Below are 25,054 nucleotides of genomic sequence, written 5' to 3' on the forward strand. Positions count from 1 at the left end.
TATTTTAGTGTTAGTATAGCTTTTGTTAGCCGTTGTTTTCTGTCACATGAACTGGATGGAGAATAGGAGGCAATTTGAAAGCAGCTCATGCTCTTAGGGAATCACTGTAAGCGGCATCGGGGAAAAAAGTTACTGTTTGTTTCAGAAATCCCCAGTGCCCAGTGACCCTGGTAATATTTCAGAAAATTAGCTTACTTCAGAGGCTCTCAAACTTGTTTTTGCTGCCCTTAACTCCAGTAACTTTTTTCATGGCGCTCCTAGGACGAGAGAAATGCTTTACAGATTTATTTAGTATCTAGTTAGCTCCAGACAACTTAATGAGTATTTATGTCCTAACAGTTGAGTCACTGTTTGAAATAATAACACACGTACATAGAAGAAATAAATTTTTATTTCATTCCCACATAAGCATGATTACATATGAGATGTGTGTGCCTGCTGGGTTCTGCCCCGCTCCTCAGGATGCGGGGTCAGCCAGCACACCGCCTCCCCCCCTCCCGTTCCACACTGACCCCTGTGCAGTACCTGGGCTTCTGGCACGGCAGCCACTGACGGCTGTGCTTTGCCAAGATACGCTGTTGAAAAGAGCATGTGCTCTTTTGAAATTTTGAATATCTTGAGGTAGGAGCTCACGTCGTATTTGTACATATGTTGAGGGTCATTGTGTTTCCTCAAATTGAAAATACCCTGTGGGCGCCTGGCTGTCCGCTGGGCCCTCGACACAATCTGGAATAGTGGGTTTACTTGATACAATTCACAGGTCGGGGGTTCAGTTTTACTTTCTCTCTCCAGGTCACAGTTAAGTCAGTAGCATATTTTTCTTTTTCAAGCTTTCAGATTCTTAGGCAACACTGGCATAAGTGGTCGCTGTCTTCTAGCCGGAAAGTGCCAGCTTTTTTCCACTGTCCCCAGTGGCAGGGACTTCCAGTTTTTATTTACACTCCACGTCCATTTCTCGAAGGACTTGAGGCAGCTCTACCCTGTGCTCTTATGTATGCCTCCTGTTACCCTCTAGGACCTGGCCTTAAACTGCTCCTCAGTGGCAGGTGTTTGCACACAAACCTGCCCAGAAAATGCTCTTGGAGGAAGTTTCAACTTGTCAGTCACTGTTTTTCAAGAAGCTGTGCTTGGCAGGGAGGTGGGTATAGTTGAAGTGGAGAGCATGTGCTTAGCGTGCACAAGGTCCTGGGTTCAATCCCCAGGACCGCCTCTAAAAGTAAATAAATAAATAAACCTAATTTCCTGCACCTTCAAAGAAACAACAAACAAAAAAATTTTTAAAAAGCTATACTTGATAAATATTGTAGCTGTGTGAGAGAGGTAGTTTATATTGCTGCAAAATGTTTAAGAATTAAGGCTTAAAAACTATGTGAATTGTGATGTTTATATAGTCATGAATGTACTCATTCAAAAAGTATGAGCTGCTGAGTGGCTTTGTGCTGTGTGTGGCGCTGGCCCTTGTGGGCTCGAAATTTGTATACCTTCTCCACATAGGAGTACTCGTGCCATCCAGTGGACAGTGTAAAATCAGTGTGAGACGTGAATTTTTCTTCGGTGGAGGTGAATACGAGGTGCCCTGAGGGCACAGGAGGAGCACAGAACCTCAGAGCAGAAGGCGTATAAAGAAGCGAGGCCCGAGTTAGTGAAGTCCAGGAGCAGAAGGAAGGGTTCCTTTCAGGCAGAGGGCAGACAGGTGAGCGAGAACTCTGCGTTGTTAGGGGATTTCAAGCAGCAGAGGAAAGCTTAGAATGTAAGGAATGAAGCCGTGAGCGACAAGGCTGGGGAGAGAAACAGGACTTCAGAGGCTGTGGAGTTTTGAATGTAGTCTGAAAATTTTGGAAAGCCATTGAGGGCATTTAAAGTGGTGAGTGACATCAGTTCTGTGCTGTAGAAGGTGTATCCAGATACAGCGTAAAGAACATCGGGAGGTGAAGCAGGTTGTAGAGCTGGAAGCAGGTAAGTTGGGAGGCCCGCGCAGAGATGTGGGTGGCAGGCGGCAGGGCCTGGGGGCAAGGCTGTGGCAGTGAGGGGGCTCTGGGGAGGGCGGAAGGCGGATCCATAGGATGAGGTGCTGACGCGATGTAACAGTGTGAGGGACAGCCCTCCAGTCCGGCTGAAACACTGGGAGGAGTGTTGTTTCCCAGAACAGACAGCGAAGAGGAGGACTAGGTTACAGCAGCGATGTTACGTGTTCAGTTGTGGACAGAGGACACTTGGAGCAGCCTCTGGAAGTTCACATGGACGTGTCCAGTAAGCAGTTAAATGTACAGCCCAGAGCCTGGGGAAGAGAAAATAGACCTCCTCGTCATGAGCATGGAGGTAATAAGGTGAAGACATGGGAGAGGGAAGAAAGGGGACCGGGGACACCGTGGAGAAGGCCACCCTACACAGGGTGCAGAAAAGCAGAGGAGTGGAGGTAGAAGCCAGAGAGACTTGGGGGAATCCAGAGAGGAGGGATCTTTTGGAGAAATAATCTCAGAATACAGCTTTTCTCTGAATTTTTACATTCCAGGTTTTAAAAACAAATTTGCCTAGTAATTTGTAAATTTCCTGAGTTGCCTCGATGGCCGTCAGCATGGCAACCCCCGCATCTGTTGTGTGGGAGCCGTATATTTTGCACAGTGGACCCCGGTGCTGGGTGACCCCGGATGCGGTTCGTGGTGGCCGTGAGGGCCATGTCCTCCGTAGCCGTGATTGGGTTCGAGAGCTTGGCCAAGTAAGACATTCCTGACACGTGGGCAAGAGGGGTTGGTTCAGAATAGGGCATGGAACTCTGACGCCAGAGGAAGTCCTGTGGAGACCTCAGAGGAAAGAGGCCTTATTTTTAACAGAGAGATGCTCTTCTCTGTGTCGTTACACAGAGACGGGGAGACTGGACTTGCAGCTCTGTTGCTACCAGCCTGTGGCTAAAACTGACACCAGGAGAGTGTAGGGCAGAGCTGAGAAAACTAGAGAATGGAGTAGAAGCTCTGAGTGCATTGAGCACTTGCTGCTGGGCCTTATTATTTAAGCCATTTTTATTGCTGTTTTTGGATGGTGGTTTTATTTTCAAAGAAGGAACGTGACGGAGTGCACAGAATGATGCTCATGAGTAGCCGTGTTAAACTAAATGGATGCTGTAGCTAGCCACGTTATGTGGTAGCTGTGCAGCGTTTTCTGTTTTTTGGTTTTTGTTTTACACTTAATATATCTTCTGTAGTTTGGGGAGGAAGACAGGAAGTGGGTAGGGAACGATGTTTGAATGGTAAGGCAACAAGACATGGAAACAACCTGAATGTCCATCGACAGACGATTGGATAAAGATGATGTGGAGCGTGTGTGTGTGTGTGTGTGTGTGCATACACATACACAATAGAATATTACTCAGCCGTAAAAAAGACTGAAATAATGCCATTTCCAGTAAAATGGATGGACCTAGAGATTATCATATTAAGTGAAGAAGTTAGACAAAGAAAGACAAATACCATATGATATCACTTATATGTGGAATAAAAAAAAATTACAAATCTTATTTACTTACCAAAAGTAGACTGACAGATACAGAAAACAAACTTTGGTTACCAAAGGGGAAAGAGTGGGGAAGGGATGAATTAGGAGTTTGTGAGGAAAGTAAATGAATTATCAAATCTTTTAAAAAATGTATTAGGAAAAGAAGAGTGCCCACCCCTGTCCTTGTATGCAGCACTCAGCTTCAGTAGTTATTGATGGGGGGGCTCCCTGTAGCCCCCCGCCCCTCGCCATTGGATAATTAAAAGCAAATTCTGGACATCACATTTCATTGAAAAAAGTTTCAGATATGTCTGTAAAATTTAAACAGACTTACAGAGGCATAATTGACAGTAGATGGGAAGAGCCATTTTCCCTAACCCTCTACACCCTAACGCGACTGTTCTTTCTAGTGTATGTCTAGTCCTTGCCCGTATGCAGAGTAACAGTTAATATTTGAAGGATGGCAAGAATTACTCAAATGGTTGACAGTTTTAGTAAAGTTCCCTATGAAGAATAAAGTGAAGTATGTTTCCAGGAAAACCTGTGGCTGTGCTCCAGTCAGCAGCTAGCACGCGGCTTCCTGTTTTGCCGTGTGGGGGCCAGACTCTGGAATTCCCCCCGTTTGCCCACGGCCTGAATCTTGTGTCTGTCCTGCACTCTGAGTGCAGCACACTGGAGCAGTGGGCTCTTCTTTAAATGTCCACGTTGTGTCTGAAAAGTACTACACTTTTGCATTTTAAAATATTTAATTATACCTAGAATGTAGTTTTTTTGATTCATTAAGATTATTATACTAGAAGTCTAAAGAACATCTCAGCCTGTGTCTGGATCCCGTCCTTAAAATACTGATAATCCTTTATTTTTCTTTACCTTCAGTCTCCCTCTTTTACTGGATCGTTTCATCAGAAATTAAGCATAACCAAGTCATCTCATCTCAGTCTCTCCTCATTTTCTCTTCTCCCTTCAGCTGCAGCTGTCTGTCTTCCCCGTCCGGAAAGCCAGGCTTTGTCCAGTTGTCTGTGAGTGAGCTCTCCGTGTCCCCACCTCCTGCTGCCCCGCAGGCCCCTCTCATGTCCTGCGCTCCTGCCGCCGCGCTGGCCCAGCACTCAGCAGGTGCTCCTTCCTCGCCTGCATGCAGGGAGCATGCTTCTCCTTAACTGGCCTCCCAGCCGCTTTCAGCCGATTGCCTGAGTCTCTCTTTGACACTTGGCAGAAGACACGCCTGGTTTTCCTCCTGGCTTTTAGGCTGTTCCTTGTCGGCCTCCTTCAGTGGCTTCTTTTCCTCCGCCCACCCTCACAGAGAGCTTCTTTGTGCGCTTTTCTTCCTGAGAATTCTCAGTAACTCCGTTTCCTGTCTCTAGTCTAGCCTTTTTCATCTTGTCCACTTGGTACCCTCCCTTGGCTGTCTCTTAGGTACCTCAGGTTCCGTGTGTGTTAAACTGAATCTTTTATCTTCTCCCTAAAGCGTGGAACTCTTCAGTATTACCTCACCCACTGGATTGTGGACTCTCTTCTCAGGCCTGGAATCTGTGCATCTCCGCTACCTTTTACCTCTCCCACAATTCTCAAAGTCAGCAACCAGATGCTTTTGGGTTTACCCACTGAACACAGCTTGAATCTATACACTTCCGTTTATGCCGCCGACAGTAGAATTCAGGTAACCTCCTTTCACCAGCATTACTGTAATGACTTTTTCTTTTGGCCTCTCCCACCTGCTTTCCCTGCTGTAGCCGTCACGGAGCAGCCTCTTAAAACCATGTTGATGTCATTCCTCTGCTTTAAAAGCTGTGGTCTTTCTAGCACTAAGGAAGGAAGGACAGACAACTTGCACTTTTATGCCCTAAAATCAAGGTGAGAATAGATGGCATGAAGAAACCATCCAGGACTAAAGGGAAAGTCTGATTCCTAACTCAGTAAAGTTCAACGTGAAAAGTCATCATTTTCAGATTATGAATTAGTGAGCTAACGTCATCGTGACAGAAGAAAGGTGGTGTCTTGGTCCTTTGCCTTTCACTGAGCGTGTTCTCTTTTGAACCATTTAGTTACCTGCTTTTGAACGTCCTCCTTCACTATTCGTAACGTTTGTTACGTTATTGTTTACGAGTGAGTAGTAATACCACTCTTTCAGAAGCACATCTGTCTTCAGGCACATCCATACATTAATTTATTCTTTCAGGAAACGTTTCTGGGTGAGATGGGTGGCGGCCTGAGTGCTCCGTGCTGACTCTTCTCTCCCAACATCTTCCTGCAATAATTCAACTGCTAGAATACATCGCTGAATGTGGGTTTGTGGGCCAAGTGTAGCTTTCTGCTGAGCCCCAAACACACCCTTCCGGAGGAAATGACACCGACTCAGAACTGTTAGAAGTTGCTTCCGTGTGCTCACAGGGCAAGGGATGACCAGGACTCCCAGAGGCCTGGAAGTAGATCTTATTCTCTGAAATACGCCAGTCCCTCGCCTGCTTAGCAGGGCCCTGTGGCTGAGCCAGCTGCCACCCTCTGCAGCCCAGGAGCTGTCGCCCCTGCAAGCTGGTCACACAGAGCCTTGGGGAAAGTCCACAGTCCTGCAGGTGCCAGTAGCCCATGACTGTAACTGCTGTCCTCTGTCTTCTTCTGGAGATGCCTGCCTTTTCTGCTCATGGCAGGAGTGTGCCCAGAATCTGGAAGCCTCCCTCTCTACCTGTCAGTCAAGGGGTGTCCTGGGGAAGAAACCCCGAGAGTTTGTCCTGCCCAAGTGGCTAGGAAATTCACTTCTGCTGGTGACAGTGTATTTGGATGTGCCTAGAGAAAACAGGTTCCTAACAAGGCAGATTCAATGGAAATGTCACAGAATAAGTAGTATCAGGAAGAAAACAGGCACAAAACTGCTGTTGGCATCGTCTTTTCTCTGCCGTATCCTAGAAAAGACGGTAGCTTCTCAGGGCTCATGGAACCTGTGCGGTATCATCCCAGATGAGAGCAGTATGAAGGGAAGTATGTTGAATGGGTTGAAAGAGACAAAATCAGAGACTGGGGAAGAACATGGGAAACAAGGTGGAAGAGACTGTCCTGCATGGGTGGCACTTGGCCTCCCACATCAAAGGGTGGCTGCAGCTGTCAGGTCTGTGGTGAGGGGCAGGGAGTCTGTGTGAGGCTCCGAAGGTAGTAGTGTGCAAGAAAAGATAGCGGGAAGTCAGTGCCTTTTGCTAAGAAATAGGAAACTGAAGGCCTTAGATAAAGGACGTGGACCCTTCCTTGGCTGCTGACACCATTTCAACCTGAAACTCTCAGGTAACCCTGTGGAGCAGGGCCCCAGAGGACAGATTGAGGTTTTTAACCCTTCAAAAAGGGGCTTGAAGGAATTAAATTTGGGGAAGTAAAGGAATGAGAGTATTTGCTTCCTGGTGATGTAGAGTACAATTCATTCAGTCAGGCATTTTTGACAGCAAGACAAGGAAAACCTGTAATACAGAGTCTCAAAGAGATGAGAAAGTACTGCAGCGATGCGATCTCATAGCAAAGGGCTTCCAAAAAAATAACCACAACTGGGGGGAAAAAGTATCTTCCACTTTAAAAAATCACTGATCTGGAGCAGGGGTCAGGAAACCAGAATGTGTGGGGCCTTACGTAGCCACCTTTTCTGTGTGCATAAATGTTTACTGGAACATGGCTGGGCTCGTTCGTCCCCCTGTCGTCCTTAGCTGCTCTCACACTGTGATGACAGAATAGAGGCAAAGCTGTGACCCTGTGTGGACTGCAAGCCTCAACGTTCGCTCTCTGGCCTGTAAGAAAGCATTTGTGGGTTCCTGAAGAGGAACCAGTGGAGTTATTTTCTAATACAGGGAGACTATAAAGAGGAAGAAAATGATGGACAGAAAGCAGCTAGGAAGGTGCATGTGCACACTCAAACACACTCCCTGCCTCCCGCCCCCTTACACACACACAGCCACATCCTGATGGCCACGTAACAGGAGCTCCAGAAATAGCAAAAGGGAACCCGAGCAATATCGAAGAAATAATAGAAGAAAACTTGCATAAGCTGTAGTAAAACCTGCGTTTAGATAGCAAGACGCCTCCACACGCCCCACAGAAGGAAAGGAGGGAAGAGCCAGCAAACTGGGAGACGGTAGTGCTACTGCTGAGCTCTGAGGGGGAACGTACGTACTTCCCAGGACCAGCATCAGGCTTCCTCTGGGACTCAGACCTGTGGCAGGAAAGCTAGAGGACAGCAAAACAAGGTGCACGAGCTTCTAAAATGACTGTGTGAACTCTCCGCTTTTGTGGTTTTGTAGAAAACTGTGTTCTAATCCTGCGGAGCTGTCACCTGGGTCGGTCTGGGTAAATGTTTAGGAGTTTTCAGGAGCCCAGCAACCTTCCAGGAGATGGAGACATAAAATACTATGTTCGGAGGCCACCTAGCCAGTCCTCGTTCCTGGCTTGCCTTGGGTCAGCCGCCGCCGGCGCCGCGGGGCGGCGTGGGCTGGCGCCGGGACATGGAGCCGGCTGCGCTCGTGGCCCCTCAGCCAGGTCGCAGCACCCAAGGATGCATGGAAACCCCTTTCCTTCTGTATGGCATATGGAGGTTCCTGCTATCTGAATACAGGCTTGGGAAACTATGGGGACGTGGTCGTCAGAAATAGGCGGTGGCGGGAAGCCCCAGCCCTGTCGGCCTGAGTTGGGTCGGGGTTTCACGTGCAGCCAGAATAGAGCAGACAACAGTGAACGAGCTAGAACTAGACCTCTCGGTAGAGTGCAGGGTGATTCTAGTGTGCAAGGGCAGTCGGGTGTCATCTAAGTGATAGCCATCAAAATGGCATCAGCTTGTTAGCGATGAAAGCTGCAGTGTTTAAAATCAAAATGCTGTCCTCAGATCACACCAGTTATGGTTAACAGATGGTAATTTTACATCTGTCTCTTTTTAATAAAGTGCAAAACTTAAATGGTTATTACACAAATATGTGGATGGCCAAAGTTAGACCAAGTAATCTATTTTGAGGTGTAAATAATAACCTATTATTTGGGATTTCAGCTTAAGTGACTGGGGTGATACCGAGATTTAGGTACTTTTGTGTCCCGGGCAAATATATTATTACAGAAAGTTATTTGTGCACAGTATATAAATCCATCAGAATATCTTTTTTTGTGAACAAGATCATTTTCTCAACCCATTATTCCTCATATTTTAGAAAAGGCGCCGGCGGATTGACCGAAGTATGATTGGAGAGCCCACAAACTTCGTGCACACGGCTCACGTGGGGTCGGGAGACCTGTTCAGTGGGATGAACTCGGTAGGTACCTGGGTGGGGCCTCGGGGCGGAGTCACGCGTCCATGTGCTCTGTGACAGGTCCACTCGTTCCTCACGGCTGCAGTGCGTGCAGTGAATTGATAGACGCGGAGTAGACATACGTAGGGGAGCATTAAAGGGAGAAGGAAGTGAACAGTGAAAAAGTAATCTCTTGCTTTGTTTGCCAAGTTCTGTGTTTATTTATGTTTGCCCTGAACTCTTTGTAGCTGTCTGTCTTCTGAATACTGCAAAACGTTTGAGTTTAGAAGGGAAGATAATAGTTGCTTCTCATGCCCCCGGCAAAGTGACTTGGAGGTCAGCTTTTCAGTAACATTTAACCTCTTTTTGTTCTCTCAAGGTCAGTCAGTTGAGTTCTCTAAACATATTTATTACATTTACTTTATAAAAGATGAGCCTGTATCTGGTATTAGTATGCTTGTGATTTATTTGTTACTGTAACGTAAGTTCCCCTGCGCCAAGCGGAGGATTAGCATTTGTGCTCGACTGCTGTCTTTTATAGAGGTTTTCGTGAATTTCACTGTAAAGTTCAGATTTACTCCGCTGAACTTATTCCTCAATTTTCATCTAAAGTACAAAGATGTGTCTGAATGTTCCCTCAAGTGTTTAGAACCAGAAAGTCATAAGGCTTTTATAAACACAGTTATGATACATTGTAAGACTTAAGTGGAGAACAGAGACCTTTAAAGTAGGTAGATAGGTCTCCTGGAAACAGCAAGCAAGTTTGTCACTGCAGTTACTAGGTATACCGCAAAGGAATGACGTTGGTAGCTTCCTGGAAAGGAAACAGCTTGTTTGTTTTAAATCTGAAGGAAAAGTACATTGAAGTGGTTTTGTGGACATGTAAGCGGTGTCAGGTTGCTGTTAGACACAGTTCCCTCCCTTGTTTTTGGATCAACGTGGACCCAATGGGACCCTGAGACTTCTGTGAATATTCGAGTCACTGCGATATATATAAATAGAATGAATGGTTTCAGTTTTATTATAAATGATTAATTGTAATTTCTTTGTCATCAACACATTTCATCCCCACTTCAGTTTTTACGAGTTTAACTGTATGGGACCAATTCAGTTTTTAGCTCGTGGTGCTTAGTCAGCCTGTAAAATCTCATTTATACATTATTCTTCGTCTCTTACTCCTCCTCTATGTTCAATAGATTTTGGTTAAATGTAACTTTAACTTTGAGAATAAATTTTGTAAAATCGTTTGTTATAAAAAAAAATCCTAAATGTATCATAAACAGTTACATGTGTTCAAGTCTGAAAGGAAAAAAGGTAACAAGCAATACATAACACTTAAGGTAAGTGTTTTGATGTCTGATCTGCTGATTTAACACTTGGCAATGAACTTCAGAGATTTTAAAAGAATGGACATCCTCCATATTTTTGTATTATCTAATGAAGCCTAACAACCGGAAGAAGAGGAAAGAACCGATGGCCTTTTCCTCTTTTCATGTGTGTCGCACGGGGGCAGTCTGGGCCCACGGTCAGGGGACTTCTCTTCCGGTCATCACATTGTGAAGGGTTCTTCATCTGTGAGTGCCAGCACTGGGGGAGCTCTCGCTAGGAGAACCTGGTGCAGCAGGGCGCATGGCGCTTCGCTCCCCAGCTGGCACTCACGTAGTTGCTACTGCGTGTCAGGCGTCCTTCTAGGCACTTGCCATTGATCAGTTAATACCAAACTCATAACAGCCTCTAAGTTCTTTTCACCCTTCGTCATATTAGAGATAAGAAAGCTGAAGGCTAGAGAGGTTGCGGTGTTAATGCATAATCGTGTACCTATGAAGCTGTAGGATAGAAATGAAAATGGTGACGGTCTGGCTTCCAGAATGCAACAGGGCATGTAATGTTCCCTCCTATTCATATATGATGAGTTTATTTTTTCTCTTCTACTGTTCTGACTTTATAATATCTTTGTTAAGGGAATAATAGAGAATCACCCTTCAGGGATCCAAATGAGAAATAGTGTAACTACACTAGTGTTATCCTTGTCAGTCGTGCTGGGTATAAGATGACATTTTGTGAAGGAAGGAACAGCAGAACAGGTCTCGTGCAAGGTGACTGATGATGGAACAGCGAACTTCTGGGATCCTTATCTGGTCTTTTAAAAAGATGATGTTAAAGAGAAAACCTAACCATTTGTTAAGGACTAAGTGTTTGTGTCCCCTCAGAATTGTATATTGAAAGCGTAACACCCATCGTGATGATTTTTAAGTGAAGGCTTTGAGAGGGAATTGGCTGTAGATGAGGTGATGAGGACAAGCCCCTCATGATGGGGTCAGTGTTTCCAGAAGAAAAGGATGAGAGATCAGAGCCCTCCCTCTCTCTGCCCTGTGTCGTCTGCAAGCCAGGAATAGGGCCAGCGTCAGGACCTAGTGATGTCAGAACCCCGATCCCGGACCGCTCCTCTCCTCTCCTCTCCAGGAAAATGTCGATACTGTCATGTGTGGTTCTTGGGGCTGAGCGGACTGGAAGAGTAGGACCTTTTTGTACAGGGTGCACGCTTCACTGCACTTCTCTTGATCTTCCGTCACAGTGTCAGCATTGTAATGATACACCACAGTATCAAAATGGAAAGTTTATTCTCACCACAATTTCTTCTGCTTCTCATCTAAGGCAAAGACATTTGCAATCCCACCCAAAAAGCATCAGTAGATGTTTCTGGATCATTCAGTAATATGATACAGTGAATGCACTAGCAGTCAGGAATGATAAACAGTAAGGAATGATACAATGATCTGCAATAGCAAGAATGTAATAAAAGTGCCTGCCTCTCTGCCTCTCTGCCTCTCTGCCTCTCTGCCTCTCTGCCTCTCTGCCTCTCTGCCTCTCTGCCTCTCTGCCTCTCTGCCTCTCTGCCTCTCTGCTCTCTGCCTCTCTGCCTCTCTGCCTCTCTGCCTCTCCTGCCTCTCTGCCTCTCTGCCTCTCTGCCTCTCTGCCTCTCTGCCTCTCTGCCTCTCTGCCTCTCTGCCTCTCTGCCTCTCTGCCTCTCTGCCTCTCTGCCTCTCTGCCTCTCTGCCTCTCTGCCTCTCTGCCTCTCTGCCTCTCTGCCTCTCTGCCTCTCTGCCTCTCTGCCTCTCTGCCTCTCTGCCTCTCTGCCTCTCTGCCTCTCTGCCTCTCTGCCTCTCTGCCTCTCTGCCTCTCTGCCTCTCTGCCTCTCTGCCTCTCTGCCTCTCTGCCTCTCTGCCTCTCTGCCTCTCTGCCTCTCTGCCTCTCTGCCTCTCTGCTCTCTGCCTCTCTGCCTCTCTGCCTCTCTGCCTCTCTGCCTCTCTGCCTCTCTGCCTCTCTGCCTCTCTGCCTCTCTGCCTCTCTGCCTCTCTGCCTCTCTGCCTCTCTGCCTCTCTGCCTCTCTGCCTCTCTGCCTCTCTGCCTCTCTGCCTCTCTGCCTCTCTGCCTCTCTGCCTCTCTGCCTCTCTGCCTCTCTGCCTCTCTGCCTCTCTGCCTCTGCCTCTCTGCCTCTCTGCCTCTCTGCCTCTCTGCCTCTCTGCCTCTCTGCCTCTCTGCCTCTCTGCCTCTCTGCCTCTCTGCCTCTCTGCCTCTCTGCCTCTCTGCCTCTCTGCCTCTCTGCCTCTCTGCCTCTCTGCCTCTCTGCCTCTCTGCCTCTCTGCCTCTCTGCCTCTCTGCCTCTCTGCCTCTCTGCCTCTCTGCCTCTCTGCCTCTCTGCCTCTCTGCCTCTCTGCCTCTCTGCCTCTCTGCCTCTCTGCCTCTCTGCCTCTCTGCCTCTCTGCCTCTCTGCCTCTCTGCCTCTCTGCCTCTCTGCCTCTCTGCCTCTCTGCCTCTCTGCCTCTCTGCCTCTCTGCCTCTCTGCCTCTCTGCCTCTCTGCCTCTCTGCCTCTCTGCCTCTCTGCCTCTCTGCCTCTCTGCCTCTCTGCCTCTCTGCCTCTCTGCCTCTCTGCCTCTCTGCCTCTCTGCCTCTCTGCCTCTCTGCCTCTCTGCCTCTCTGCCTCTCTGCCTCTCTGCCTCTCTGCCTCTCTGCCTCTCTGCCTCTCTGCCTCTCTGCCTCTCTGCCTCTCTGCCTCTCTGCCTCTCTGCCTCTCTGCCTCTCTGCCTCTCTGCCTCTCTGCCTCTCTGCCTCTCTGCCTCTCTGCCTCTCTGCCTCTCTGCCTCTCTGCCTCTCTGCCTCTCTGCCTCTCTGCCTCTCTGCCTCTCTGCCTCTCTGCCTCTCTGCCTCTCTGCCTCTCTGCCTCTCTGCCTCTCTGCCTCTCTGCCTCTCTGCCTCTCTGCCTCTCTGCCTCTCGCCTCTATGCCTCTCTGCCTCTCTGCCTCTCTGCCTCTCTGCCCTCTCTGCCTCTCTGCCTCTCTGCCTCTCTGCCTCTCGCTCTCTGCCTCTCTGCCTCTCTGCCTCTCTGCCTCTCTGCCTCCTGCCTCTCTGCTCTCTGCCTCTCTGCCTCTCTGCCTCTCTGCCTCTCTGCTCTGCCTCTCTGCCTCTCTGCCTCTCTGCCTCTCTGCCTCTCTGCCTCTCTGCCTCTCTGCCTCTCTGCCTCTCTGCCTCTCTGCCTCTCTGCCTCTCTGCCTCTCTGCCTCTCTGCCTCTCTGCCCTCTCTGCCTCTCTGCCTCTCTGCCTCTCTGCCTCTCTGCCTCTCTGCCTCTCTGCCTCTTCTCCTCTCTGCCTCTCCTGCCTCCTCTGCCTCTCTGCCTCTCTGCCTCTCTGCCTCTCTGCCTCTCCTGCCTCTCTGCCTCTCTGCCTCTCTGCCTCTGCCTCTCTGCCTCTCTTCCTCTCTGCTCTCTGCCTCTCTGCCTCTCTGCCTCTCTGCCCTCTCTGCCTCTCTGCCTCTCTGCCCTCTCTGCCTCTCTGCTCTCTGCCTCTCTGCTCTCGCCTCTCCATGCCTCTCTGTCCCCCCCCCCTCTACTGCCCTCTGCTGCTCTCTGCCTCTCTGCTCTCTGCCCTCTCTGCCTCTCTGCCTCTCTGCCTCCTGCCTCTCTGCCTCTCTGCCTCTCTGCCTCTCTGCCTCTCTGCCTCTCTGCTGCTCTGCCTCTCTGCCTCTCTGCCTCTCTGCCTCTCTGCCCTCTCTGCCTTCTCTGCCCATCTCTGCCTCTGCCTCTCTGCCTTCTCTGCCTCTCTGCCTCTCTGCCCTCTGCCCTCTCTGCCTCTCTGCACATCTCTGCCTCTCTGACCTCTCTGCCTCTCTGCCTCTTGCTCTCTGCTCTCTCTGCTCTCTGCCTTCTGCCTCTCTGCCTCTCTGCCTCTCTGCCTCTCTGCTCTCTGCCTCTCTCTGCCTCTGCCTCTCTGCCTCTCTGCCTCTCTGCCTCTCTGCCTCTCTCTCTGCCTCTCTGCCTCTCTGCCTCTCTGCTCTCTGCTCCTGCCTCTCTGCCTCTCTGCCTCTCTCCTGCCTCTCTGCCTCTCTGCCTCTCTGCCTCTCTGCTCTGCCTCTCTGCCTCTCTGCCTCTCTGCCTCTCTGCCTCTCTGCCTCTCTGCCTCTCTGCCTCTCTGCCTCTCTGCCTCTCTGCCTCTCTGCCTCTCTGCCTCTCTGCCTCTCTGCCTCTCTGCCTCTCTGCCTCTCTGCCTCTCTGCCTCTCTGCCTCTCTGCCTCTCTGCCTCTCTGCCTCTCTGCCTCTCTGCCTCTCTGCCTCTCTGCCTCTCTGCCTCTCTGCCTCTCTGCCTCTCTGCCTCTCTGCCTCTCTGCCTCTCTGCTCTCTGCCTCTCTGCCTCTCTGCCTCTCTGCCTCTCTGCCTCTCTGCCTCTCTGCCTCTCTGCCTCTCTGCCTCTCTGCCTGCCTTAGGAATCGAACCTACAACCTCCTGCATGCTAGCCATGCTCTCTACCACTGAGCTATAGCCTCTTTCTTACTACCTTAGTTTCCCCAAACTCACCTTTATCTCCTCACCTCAGGGAGAATGCTGGGTTCCAGGCTCCTTAAGAAAGAAAGTCAAATTGCATTTCTAGGTACATGAGCTCAGAGTGCTGCATACCTTTCTATGATAAAAATGATAAAAGTCAGGCCCAGCACACACTAGTCACTCTTGCTCAAGTCCACTTGTGTTTTCTGTTCGTTACATTGACTAGGTTGGCAGAAATGTCATGTCATCCTACTGAAATGGGGCATATAATAATAAGTGTTGCGGAGACTGGACAGCCACACGCCTAGGAATGAGACTCGACCACTGTCTTACACCGTCCACAAAAATTCTCTCACAACAAAACCAGGCCTGAAACCACGCAGCTTAAAAAGCTTGTGTGCAGCGGCGGAAACCATCAAGAAAATGAAAAGGCAGCCTGCAGAGTCAGACCAGCTACTGGCAAATCCTGTGTCTGAGACGGGGTTGGTAGGCGGGCACCTTATGAAATCGAGAAAGGTCACATTAATAAAATGCTGCGTCGCTAACAGTAACACTGAGATCTGATGCAGGTGTGGGAAACAGACACCTACGTACACGGCTGACAAAGAAACTCCGTTCTTAAGAAATACAAACAGCCAACATGTGAAAAGACACTGAACCTCACTAGTATTAACAAGGTTGATAATATGAAATGGAGACATAGAGACATGGGTATTTTCAAACACTACCAGTGGAAACAAATTTTGTGTGTTTGGATGGCAGTTTGGCAATAACCAGTTAAAAATGCACACCCTCTGACCCAGTAACTGTTTCTAAGAAGCTGTCTTTCTGGTGTGTCTGCACGAGTGTGCAAACACATACGCTGTAGCATTTTCTGAAGTAGCGAACATTTTGAGAGCTTCCTAATATGTCCGTCAGTAATTAAACTAGGGAACATACACACTATAGAATATTATACAGCCATCAAAAACCAATGAGGTACTTCAGTTTGTGACAGTGGTTGAATAACAAGGTTGACTTGATCTGTACTTTGACTTTTGACTGTTTCTGAAATGCAGCCAAGTGCTTGGTGAGTTACAGGACGGTTTTTTGTACTTGGGAAGTAGAGAAAGGAGCTGGACAGGGAGTTGTACAAAAAAAAAAAAAAAGCTTCAGTTACTAGCCTCACGTTTCCCCTGATAATGAAAACACTTTAAAAACGCTATAGAAATACTTCTTGCTATGACAAGTGCCCTTCTGGACAGAGCAGCCCACCTAGACTGTTGAGGCGAGACTCACTCACTTGCGGTGGCCCTAGTTCCTGACCCTGCTTCTGTGTCTCCCTCGCTCCAGGTCAGCTCCATCCAGAACCAGATGCAGTCCAAGGGCGGCTACGGGGGCGGCATGGCTGCCAACGTGCAGATGCAGCTCGTGGACACGAAGGCGGGATAGCCCCGCTCCCGCCTCCAGTGAGTATCTGCGCTCGGGCCGCGGTGCCACGTCGCACGTGGCCAACGGACCACTGACGGCACAGACGGCCTTAATTTAATTGTTGGGTTAAAAAGTATCTTGTTCTCTTATTTTAAACATTGTGTACGGACTGGAAAAGGCAGACATTTTTAGTTGGCCAAGTGATGGTCATATGCACCTACTGCATTTTGAACATTAGTTTCAAGTTGCTCTTTTCCTTACGACAGCTAGGTGGGGAGGAGGCTTTGACTGAGATTCTCGTGACAAGATGTCACTTTTGTGTCCTCTAAACATGTGTGAAATTACTACTCTGAGTACTGGTACTGCAGGAAATCCCACATGTAGAAAAGTGCTTTCATATTTAAAACTGTTACTAATCTTTCATTGTAAACGTCTCAAATTGAAAAGACAGCTTTTAAGAAAGGATGAGCCTCTAAAGCGTAAAAATAATTTGTATTTTTCTTTTGATTTTATAGTTCATTGTGAATTTGTTTTGTTCCACTGTTCTTAATTTTTTGTTGTTATGATTGCTTCTCTTTCCTTTGCAAATACGAAAAAGAAGTGTGATGGCCTCTTGTTCACCCTGTTGTGATTACTCCAGTGACACGTAACTGCTCTGCTCCGAAGAAACTGTTGTCAGATGAACCCTGCGTTTTCTTCCGCTGGCGTGCATGCCTTTGGACTCACGGACAGAGTTCTTTGGATTGTGGCTTATCTTTATCAATATGGATCTGATTTTAGCATGATCTTTTTTGTGAATGCTAGCACTGTTTTGCATTTTTTCCCCATTTTTAACATTTCTCTTTCCATCTCCAGCCCCCGGCCTTATGATTTTATTGGTAAGCAAAGACGTGCTATTATTTGTTACTTTGTCACCATTTATGTATATTTTGGAAGGTATGAGAACCATAAGCACAATGATCATTTCTATCCACTTAAAACTTCAGCAGCGTAGATACCTGCATGCTTTATGAAGTTGCTTTGTACAGGAGCCCATGGGATGCCAGAAAGGAACAGAAAGGAACGGGCTTTGCTGCCATGGGCTGGTGATACTGCTGCTGTTAGAGGAAGGTTAGCTGTGGCACCAAGTCACATCGGTTTCACAAAAGAAAGGCAACTTGTAGCTTATGACTTTTATTTACTTAGAACTACAGTGAAAGAAAAGCTTGCATTCATAAGGCATTCATTCTGTTGTAAATGTTCAGTATATTTATTTGAAAGTGAGGACCTGGGATTGTAAACAGTTGCGGGTGTGTGGTCACATCCTCCCCATCCAGTCTGACTGCGCATCGCTATCTTAGTAGCTGTTCATTTTTTGTGCACTCATCTGTTTTCACTTGTTTAGGTTTACTACTATGGTATTCAGTTGTTTCCAGTAGCAGCCTGTTGAATGTCCTCTGAGAAACCTTTCGCTCAAGTTCCAAAATACATTTATTCTTCACAAAGTGTATTTCAGATATTTCTGTAAGGAGGTAGTGCTACGCCAGGTAGTGGTCTGTTTTCTTATTAAACTATTTAAGTCCTATGTCTAGTTGAGCCATATCTAAGAGTTACATTTGGTAGCACTAACATTTCATGTAGGAAATGGGGTGACATTGCATAACATAAAGAGGGAACATTTTCTGTCTTCTTCGATCCCTTTCCCCTCACCTTAGTCCCAAATTCTTGTGAATCACAGAACTGCATATGTAGTAGGTTTTAGGGGGCAAAACATGAAAGCATTTCTCCCCCAGTTCTTTTCAGTTTACCCAGTACAGTGGGCGCCAGCTACTCCTGCCCTGTGTTTCTGCAATTTTGAGTCTTCGTAGGTCTCAATCCCAAACAGAATCTGTCAAGGAAAGACATTTATGCTTAGTAATCAAAATAGGCATTTTGCAGTTTAATACCTTCTAAACTTGAATTCACCTGGTGTCGTTAATTCACTGTGTGGATACTGCATTCTGGACTTCGCGTGAGTGCCAGGTCAGTGTCCTGCCAGGGCCACTGCTGTGTGCAGGCTCTTTTTAAGGGACGGGTTTCCTTGGCCTTGACAGCACTGATGCTGTTGAGTCTAATTCTACTTTGACTTTAACATTTAGTATGCAGACTTTATCCTTGGCCTACACCTCCTAGACGACAACACAGGGAGCCATAGTTCCTTTTCCCCAGCTCGTGATTTGATTTTATTTTTTCCTCCAACTGCTCGCTTTCCTGATTCTCAAAGGACCAAATACTCCAGTGAGCACTGGAACGTCTCCGTGGTAAACCGAAGGCTGCACTCTGAAGCCTCTGGGTGTTCTGCAGCCGCCACCGACTTGACAGGCACGGGCAGCCACACTGCGTGCAAGCCCGCCTGCCAAGGAGCGTGCCGGTGACGGCGGACGGAGTGAGACAATTACCAAAAATTCTAAAAGATTTAACATTGGACACATTTTTTTTAGGGAGTCAGTTTTCCCACAGTGGTAAGTGGCTTTGTAAATCTCGGGAGGTCATTTGCTCCCCATGACTGTGTGTCTCGCTTGAAAATTGATGCTAATTCAGTAAATAGCATTGACTGTTAATACTTTGCTGAAATATATGCTAACAGCTGTTACCTAATGACACACATTCTTTTATCAGTGATCTGCGTTCTGTGGAGGAGGTGCTTTCCCACGAGGTAGGCAGAAAGGGGGGCCAGTGAGCGTAGAGGAGCAATGTACACTGTGGTGACTGGGGCAGCATTTCCCAGGCAGCATTATCGGTGGGCCTTTAAATGAGATACTTTGTGAGTATATCGGCTTTCACTTTTGTTATTAAATTATAGCAGTTCTATTATAGAGAGCAAGTTTGCCTTGATTTTGTTTAAAATGACTTCTGCTCAGCGCCCAGGAGATAAAATTGACATATTTTTATAATATAAGCATACTTTTTTTGTACATTGTGTTCATTCTTGAATAAAGTGAGTTCAGTGTCAGCTTGTAGATAATAAAAAGAAAGTATTGATTTTGATTCAATAAATGTTTTTCAATCCTGCTTTGGTTCCTTTCTTTCAGCAAAGTATTTACTATACTCACAGAAGGGGCTGTTTGTTTTAGTAGAGTTATGACTGCCATCGTGACTGCAAAAACAATTTATCATTTTCTTCTTTAAAAGGGGATTTAAATTTCTACACTTCACTTCACCTGATAATTTAAAACGAGGTATCAAACTCCTACTTAGTTTTCCATGCTGCAGCATTTTGTTTTCCCAGGACACACTGGCTGGCAGTAAATACAACTAAGAAATGTTCTATGACTGTAGCGTGGAATTTCTATCACAAAGTGTGTGGACAGTTTAAAGTTCGCTCCTAAAATAAGACAGTGGTTCCCATCAGGGGCAATTCTGTCCCCTAGGGAACATTTGAAAACGGTATTTTTGGTTGTCAGAAATTGAAGCAGGGTACTTACTTACTGACACCCAGACAACTGAGCTTTATCTAGCTCCAAATGCCAGCGCGACTGATTGGAAATGCTGATTCACATGAGAACAAAGAAGACCTATATACTCACCAGATCCTGCCAGAGACTCATCCGTGTGTTGGGCCTTGTGCCTCAGCTACTGAGAATGCTTCAGTTAGGGTTGGCTGCATTGTGAGACCTGGTGTACAACACTCTAAAATAGAAAAAAATCAATGAGAAAAGTAAAGTATTAGGACAGAGTATCTGAGAAAGGTTTGATAATTTTTGTCTTCAACTCATGGCCAAGGACTCTAAAGGGAAAACTGGGTTAAGATGAAATTATGGCAGTCCAGTAAAATAAGCTGATTAAAGGAAAAAATTATGTAAAGAAACTCCTCATGTCAATATATTAGCTCTATTTCGAGTGCCTGTTTTCAAAGGATAGGCATAACGTGCACAAAAAGTAGGGCAATTCCGTAAAACAGAGACAATTTGCTACGGTTGTGAAAATGTAAAAATCTACCAAATGACTCATGATAATCTGTATTTTAATATTTGGGCTCCTTAAACTTTCAGTTTTTAGGATGTTTGTTTGTTTTTGAGATGAGGTTTTTATTTGCCTTTTTTTTTTTTTTTTTTTTTAACATTTCTACCAGATACATGCAACCTCTGGGCTACTTCTGACCCTACTCTACAATTCTTACTTGCATCATACTTACAGTTGGTCCTTTGATGCCCAAAAGAAAAAAAAGCTAAGAAGATCCAGAAGTTTGATCAGGGACCTTACAAACAACTGCTGAAAGAGTGGTGCTTTTGGTATTGCAGAAAGGATGATTTTAGTTTCCCTAGAGGCTAACAGCAGGAGAGTAAAGACACGGTCCACTCTAACCCCAAACTGTCTCTGTGAATCCAAGCTCCGGAGTTCACTAGAACTTTTATAACCCACTGAACCTCCAATGTTCATTAGCTTAAGATAGATGATGAATACACCAAAAGCCTGCCTGGGAGGCCCAGAAAGGATTCCTACACACAGGGTTTTTTTTTGTTTTTTTTTTTTTTGCTCCTTTACAAAAGAGCAGCAAATAAGATGATAATCTTCAAACCTTGACCTGAGTGTCTTTTTTTCCTTAATGTTCCTAATTGAAGCCACTTGTATACCTGTGTGCCTTTCAAATGTCTGAGCCCTGACCTTAGACCCTAGGTCTGTGCCACCAGCTCCCCAGGGCCTGATCCCCTCTGCTGAGGTGCAGGGAGCACTTCGCTGGCTGCAACATGTTCAGGCTGTGTCAGAAGACATTTTGGCTGCTGTTTCTGGTTTGCTTTAAAAACAGTATTTCACTTCTCAGAAACTGTGCAAAGCAGGGTAGTCCCTTTAGGATATTATAACAAAATACCCCAGATTTGGGTGGCTTACAAACAACAGAAAGTGACTTCTCACAGTTCTGGAGGCCAGAAGTCTTGAGATCAAGGTGCCAGCACGGTCAGGTGAGGGCCCTCTGCCAGGTGCAGACTTACTTCTAGGTCTTCACTTGGTGGGAAAGGCCAGAGAGTTCTCTGGAGTCTCCTCTGTAAGGCGCTAATACCATTGCCTTTGGGAGTTAGAATTTCAGCGTGAACAGAGGGAAGACATTCAACGATAGCACAAAGGTACCAGGGGTGAGTGACTGGACTGTACCCCCGTATATGCGGCCACATCCAACCTGTGCACAGTGGAGCTAAGGCCACGCAGGCTAATGCTGTAACAGGACCAGCTCGTACTGCATCTCAGACACAGAAACAAGCAAACCTTTCTCCCTTCCTCCCTCCTTCCAACTTGATGTTCCTGAAGGAAACCAACAGGACAAGTAGACATTTTTGGAAGAAGTCACTATGGTAAGTCATTTGAGCGATGAGAAGTTCTAGGATTCAAGTGACTCAACCTGTGATTCATAAGAGTTTTACAAAGAGAAAGCAAGGGAAACACTCGGGGTGGGGGTGTGGGAGGAGGGGCGTCTATCAAAAAAGGAATGGTCTCTTCATTCTTTATGACTTGAAATTTTTAAAAATGGGTTTTGCATTTACACTATCACACTTCACAGACCTCAAATGGCCCTTTGTTCTGCAATTCATGTATTCACCTCTGGGAAATTATCTAATTTCTTGGACTATTCCGTCCAAAGATTACCAGGTTTCTCAGCAGCAGCGGTGCGGTCTAGAACATAACAGAGCACTCGTCTCAGCTTCTGAGAGAACATCACTTGGCACTACTGTCTATCTTCAGCCAAACTTTCACTGAAGTGAGAGAGCAAAATAGATCACACTAGCAGGCAATCCAAAACTTCCCACATACCCCTCCCGAAAACACCACTTGAGAATGTGGTCTTTAGAACAAATCAAGTAGCATAATTAAAAGAAATCTCAAGATTTCCAGGCCTGAAGCAGACCTAGAAAGCAAGTTACCCAAATTAAAGCAATTAGATTACAAGAAAATTGGTTATAAAGAAGCATAATTAAATGGGTGTCATTCAATAACTGGGCAATTCATGCACTCAGAAATTTTCTGTTGAGAACGATGTGCCCAGGCACTTTTTAGGCACTGGGGATAAATATACCACATTTGCAGAATACTGGGGGTGGGGGTGGGGGGCGACCCATATGATCTTCTAAATTGGACAAAATTCAATAGCCTTTTAAAACACAAACCTAGGACTAGAAGGAAACTACTTAAACAAAACGAAGACAGTATATGGAAAGCCCGCAGGTGATATGGTTCAAGATGATAAAAACTTTTCTTTAAGATCAGGAGCAAGACATGGATCCCTGTTTCTTGCTTTCACTCCCTTGTGCTGCAGCACGAGCCCCAGTAAAGCCCTGCCTGAAATTCCTGTCTGGTCTGGCCTCTTATCAAGAGTCCAGGGGCTCAGTCCAAGTGACAACCCCACTTATGTGAGGCATCCAAGCAGTCAAGTTCTTAGGAACAGAAAGTCACAGAACAGATTAGGTGAACTTGTTCAAAGGCAACAACAGAGTAGAAAAATAAAGAGAAAGGAAACATTAAGTATGATGATCACAGCCTAATCAAGTGCCTCAGGGCAGACTTGGCCGTACAGCTGAGAAAAGCACATCGCTCCATTACCTGACATCCTTTTCCCTGTCCCTCCTAAGTGCACACTTGGGATGGACTCTGACCGAGACCACTGCTGCCCAACACTCTATGCCAGCAGAAATGAGGCTCTCAGGATTGAGATCTTGTTAAACAGTAAAAAGGTTCATGGGAACATGACCATCACAAGAAACAAAGATTCCGAGAGAGGCCAAGTCAGAAGCTCAGGTTATTCAGCAACCGCCCAATACCTCAGGGTCAGGGTGAGTCTATTCCTCAGGTAGCAGAAGTTCCTCCCAGGCTGTGGAAACCATTACCCACAAGGTCTTTGCTTGCTAGATGGCACTAATAAAATGATGCTTAAGGTTTTACACAGAGCAGCCTTGCTGTGCCTGGCATGAAGCAGTGACTTAAGGGGTAAGTGTGCCATGCATGTCTACAAACCATTTGATGTTTTCAACTCAAATCTGATGCCATACACATGGTCAGACACGGGTGTTGACATAGTGTCCCACGTGAAAAACACCACGTGCAGAAAACTCTGACACGGATGTGGGGCTTTCCTAGAGTGCCAGCACTAAGAAAGGGGAAACCCGAGTGCAACCTGGCCAGGAAACCATTGAGTGGTGAGCACAATGTGTTCTAGGATTAAACAGACCCTCCTGACTTGGATCTAAGACTACAGGCCATTTTCCTCTTCCCTGATGTCGGCACCCTCCTTTCCCTGCTCAGTGGTGGGCGACCTCAGTGGAAAGCTCTCTCCTGCCTCCCAGTCGTCTCTGCAGCTCTCGGTTACAAGGCACAACCAGAGCTCAGCAGGCCTATCAGTGTAGCTCAAGGAGACCCTTGGTGGGCCACCAGATGAAGGATTTAGAAGGACTAGTACAAGAGGAAATCAGCAGCATAGGCTTCTAGTGAAGCAGGTGGTAAAAATGCTAACAAAGTATGATCTCTGTTTTCTTTCCAATTTTAAGAAATAAACAAGGAAGGCAGACTTTCCAGTACAGGTTCAATGACTGGTTTATTCATTAGCCTTTCACTAGCTCCAGGCTGCCAGAAGCACTTTGTAGGCCTGGCCTCACAGGGGAGGGAGAAGGGGGCTAGGTGGGAGTGTCTGGTTGTGGGGTGACAAGATAGGATGGGACACTGGAGGGAGAGGGTGAGGAGGCGTTCAGTAAGCACCAGTCCCCTGTGAGGCATGGGCCTGGCTTATTCCACACCCATCCTATTAAAGAGCTTTTACTCTCCCAATGTCAGAGATGATGGGACAGGTGATTAGAGACGGTAAATAACTTGCTCAAGGTCAAACAGCCGGTAACCGGCCATGGCAGTCTTAACAGCTCATGACGAGTGTCCTGGGGTCATACAGGAAATGACCCTGCTGATCCACAGGCTAGGAATTCCAAGGAACGCCTCACACTGGGCCCCCTGCAGTGTGTGTAGGGGTGGGTTACTTTGACTCACAGCCCCACCAAAACCCCACGGTTTGGGAAAGGAATAGTTACCTTAAAAAAGAGAACGGGGGAGCTGTTGTCACATGGGGAAAGGCAGGAAGGCTTGCAGGGCAGAAAGCAGGACGGGGGTTAAGAACAAGGGGTTAAGTCTGCGTTGATCCACAGCCTGGCAGTGCTTATCTCAAGGAGAAAAGATTCGCAGATGAGAAGAAAGACAAAGGGCAGAGGAGAGGACTCTAAGCCCTCCTGCTTCCCTGTCACCCGGGTGCAGGCAGAACGCCTGGCTCTTTCCCGCATCAGGAGCCCTGCCCCCACACCGCATTCCAGGCCTCGGAGACCTGGGAAGACGCCGTGCTCTTTAAACCAGACGGTGTAGGCAGGGCAGGGTTCAGGGTGTCTTAATCACATTCTTGCTGCTGTTAGTGTGCTTCCCTCCAGTTCTCCACTCACAGTCTTCCGTTTGGCTTCCAGCATGTTTTAACTTAGGAGACAAGAAAGCTGAATCTCACCAATAAGTCAGGAATGTACCTTGAATGCATTTTTATATGGAATCAATCTGATTTTGGAACATCTTGATTATATTTAGAATAGTTGAGGTTGTCAGATAAATGACCACTAGATGGAGTGTTTATTGGCGAGCCGAGACCATATTGGGCAAAGAAATGGAATTCTGGGAAAGGAGATGAGATGGAAGAATCAGGGTAGAAAACGACTATGGTTTGAAGAGGGAAAACAGGGAGGGAGAGAGGGAAAGAAGAAAGAGTGTATAACCACTGAAAGTTCCTGCGAAACTTTCAAGGGGGCTGGGTGTTGCCCAAGGATTGCACACGCATTAACTCATTTCATCCTCATAGCCTACGCGAAAGCGAACTGTTAACATGATTTGAGGATGAGAGAACTAAGCCACAGGGTGTAAACACAACTTCCCCAAGATCATACAGCTAACAAGCAATATATTAGTTATCTACTGCTGTACAGCAAATTACCACAAAGTCAACGGCTTAAAACAGCACAGTTTCAATGCATCAGGAGTCTGAAATTCAGTGGGTCAGCTTGGCTCAGTCTTCTGCTTGGGGGTCTCAGAAGGCTATAGTCAACGTGTCAGCGGGGCTGTGCTTGAACCTG

At 47.0% G+C, this 25,054-nt stretch overlaps 2 protein-coding genes across 8 annotated transcripts in view; one reads left to right on the plus strand and one right to left on the minus strand.

The window, feature by feature from the left end:
* The window catches only part of CDC42SE2 (CDC42 small effector 2), a 115,867-nt gene extending 96,878 nt beyond the window's left edge, over positions 1 to 18,989 (plus strand). For 6 of the 7 annotated variants that reach the window (XM_032476657.1, XM_032476659.1, XM_032476654.1 and 3 more), the window contains 4 exons: positions 4,955 to 5,146; positions 8,655 to 8,756; positions 15,882 to 15,997; positions 16,558 to 18,989. In XM_032476657.1, coding sequence (XP_032332548.1) covers positions 4,955 to 5,146; positions 8,655 to 8,756; positions 15,882 to 15,980 — 393 coding nt within the window. In that variant the 3' untranslated portion in view covers positions 15,981 to 15,997; positions 16,558 to 18,989. The remainder of the gene's footprint in view (positions 1 to 4,954; positions 5,147 to 8,654; positions 8,757 to 15,881; positions 15,998 to 16,557) is intronic. The other variant, XM_006184098.3, reaches the window with a different exon arrangement.
* RAPGEF6 (Rap guanine nucleotide exchange factor 6) overlaps positions 17,185 to 25,054 on the minus strand; it is a 197,864-nt gene continuing 189,994 nt past the window's right edge. Inside the window, exons 30-31 of the transcript XR_001365932.2 lie at positions 19,505 to 19,607; positions 17,185 to 17,826 (exon numbers count right to left, since the gene is read on the minus strand). The gene's annotated coding sequence lies outside the window, so the exon portion shown is untranslated. The remainder of the gene's footprint in view (positions 17,827 to 19,504; positions 19,608 to 25,054) is intronic.

The sequence above is a fragment of the Camelus ferus genome, chromosome 3 (assembly GCF_009834535.1).
Source record: "Camelus ferus isolate YT-003-E chromosome 3, BCGSAC_Cfer_1.0, whole genome shotgun sequence".
Taxonomy (NCBI): Eukaryota; Metazoa; Chordata; class Mammalia; order Artiodactyla; family Camelidae; genus Camelus; species Camelus ferus.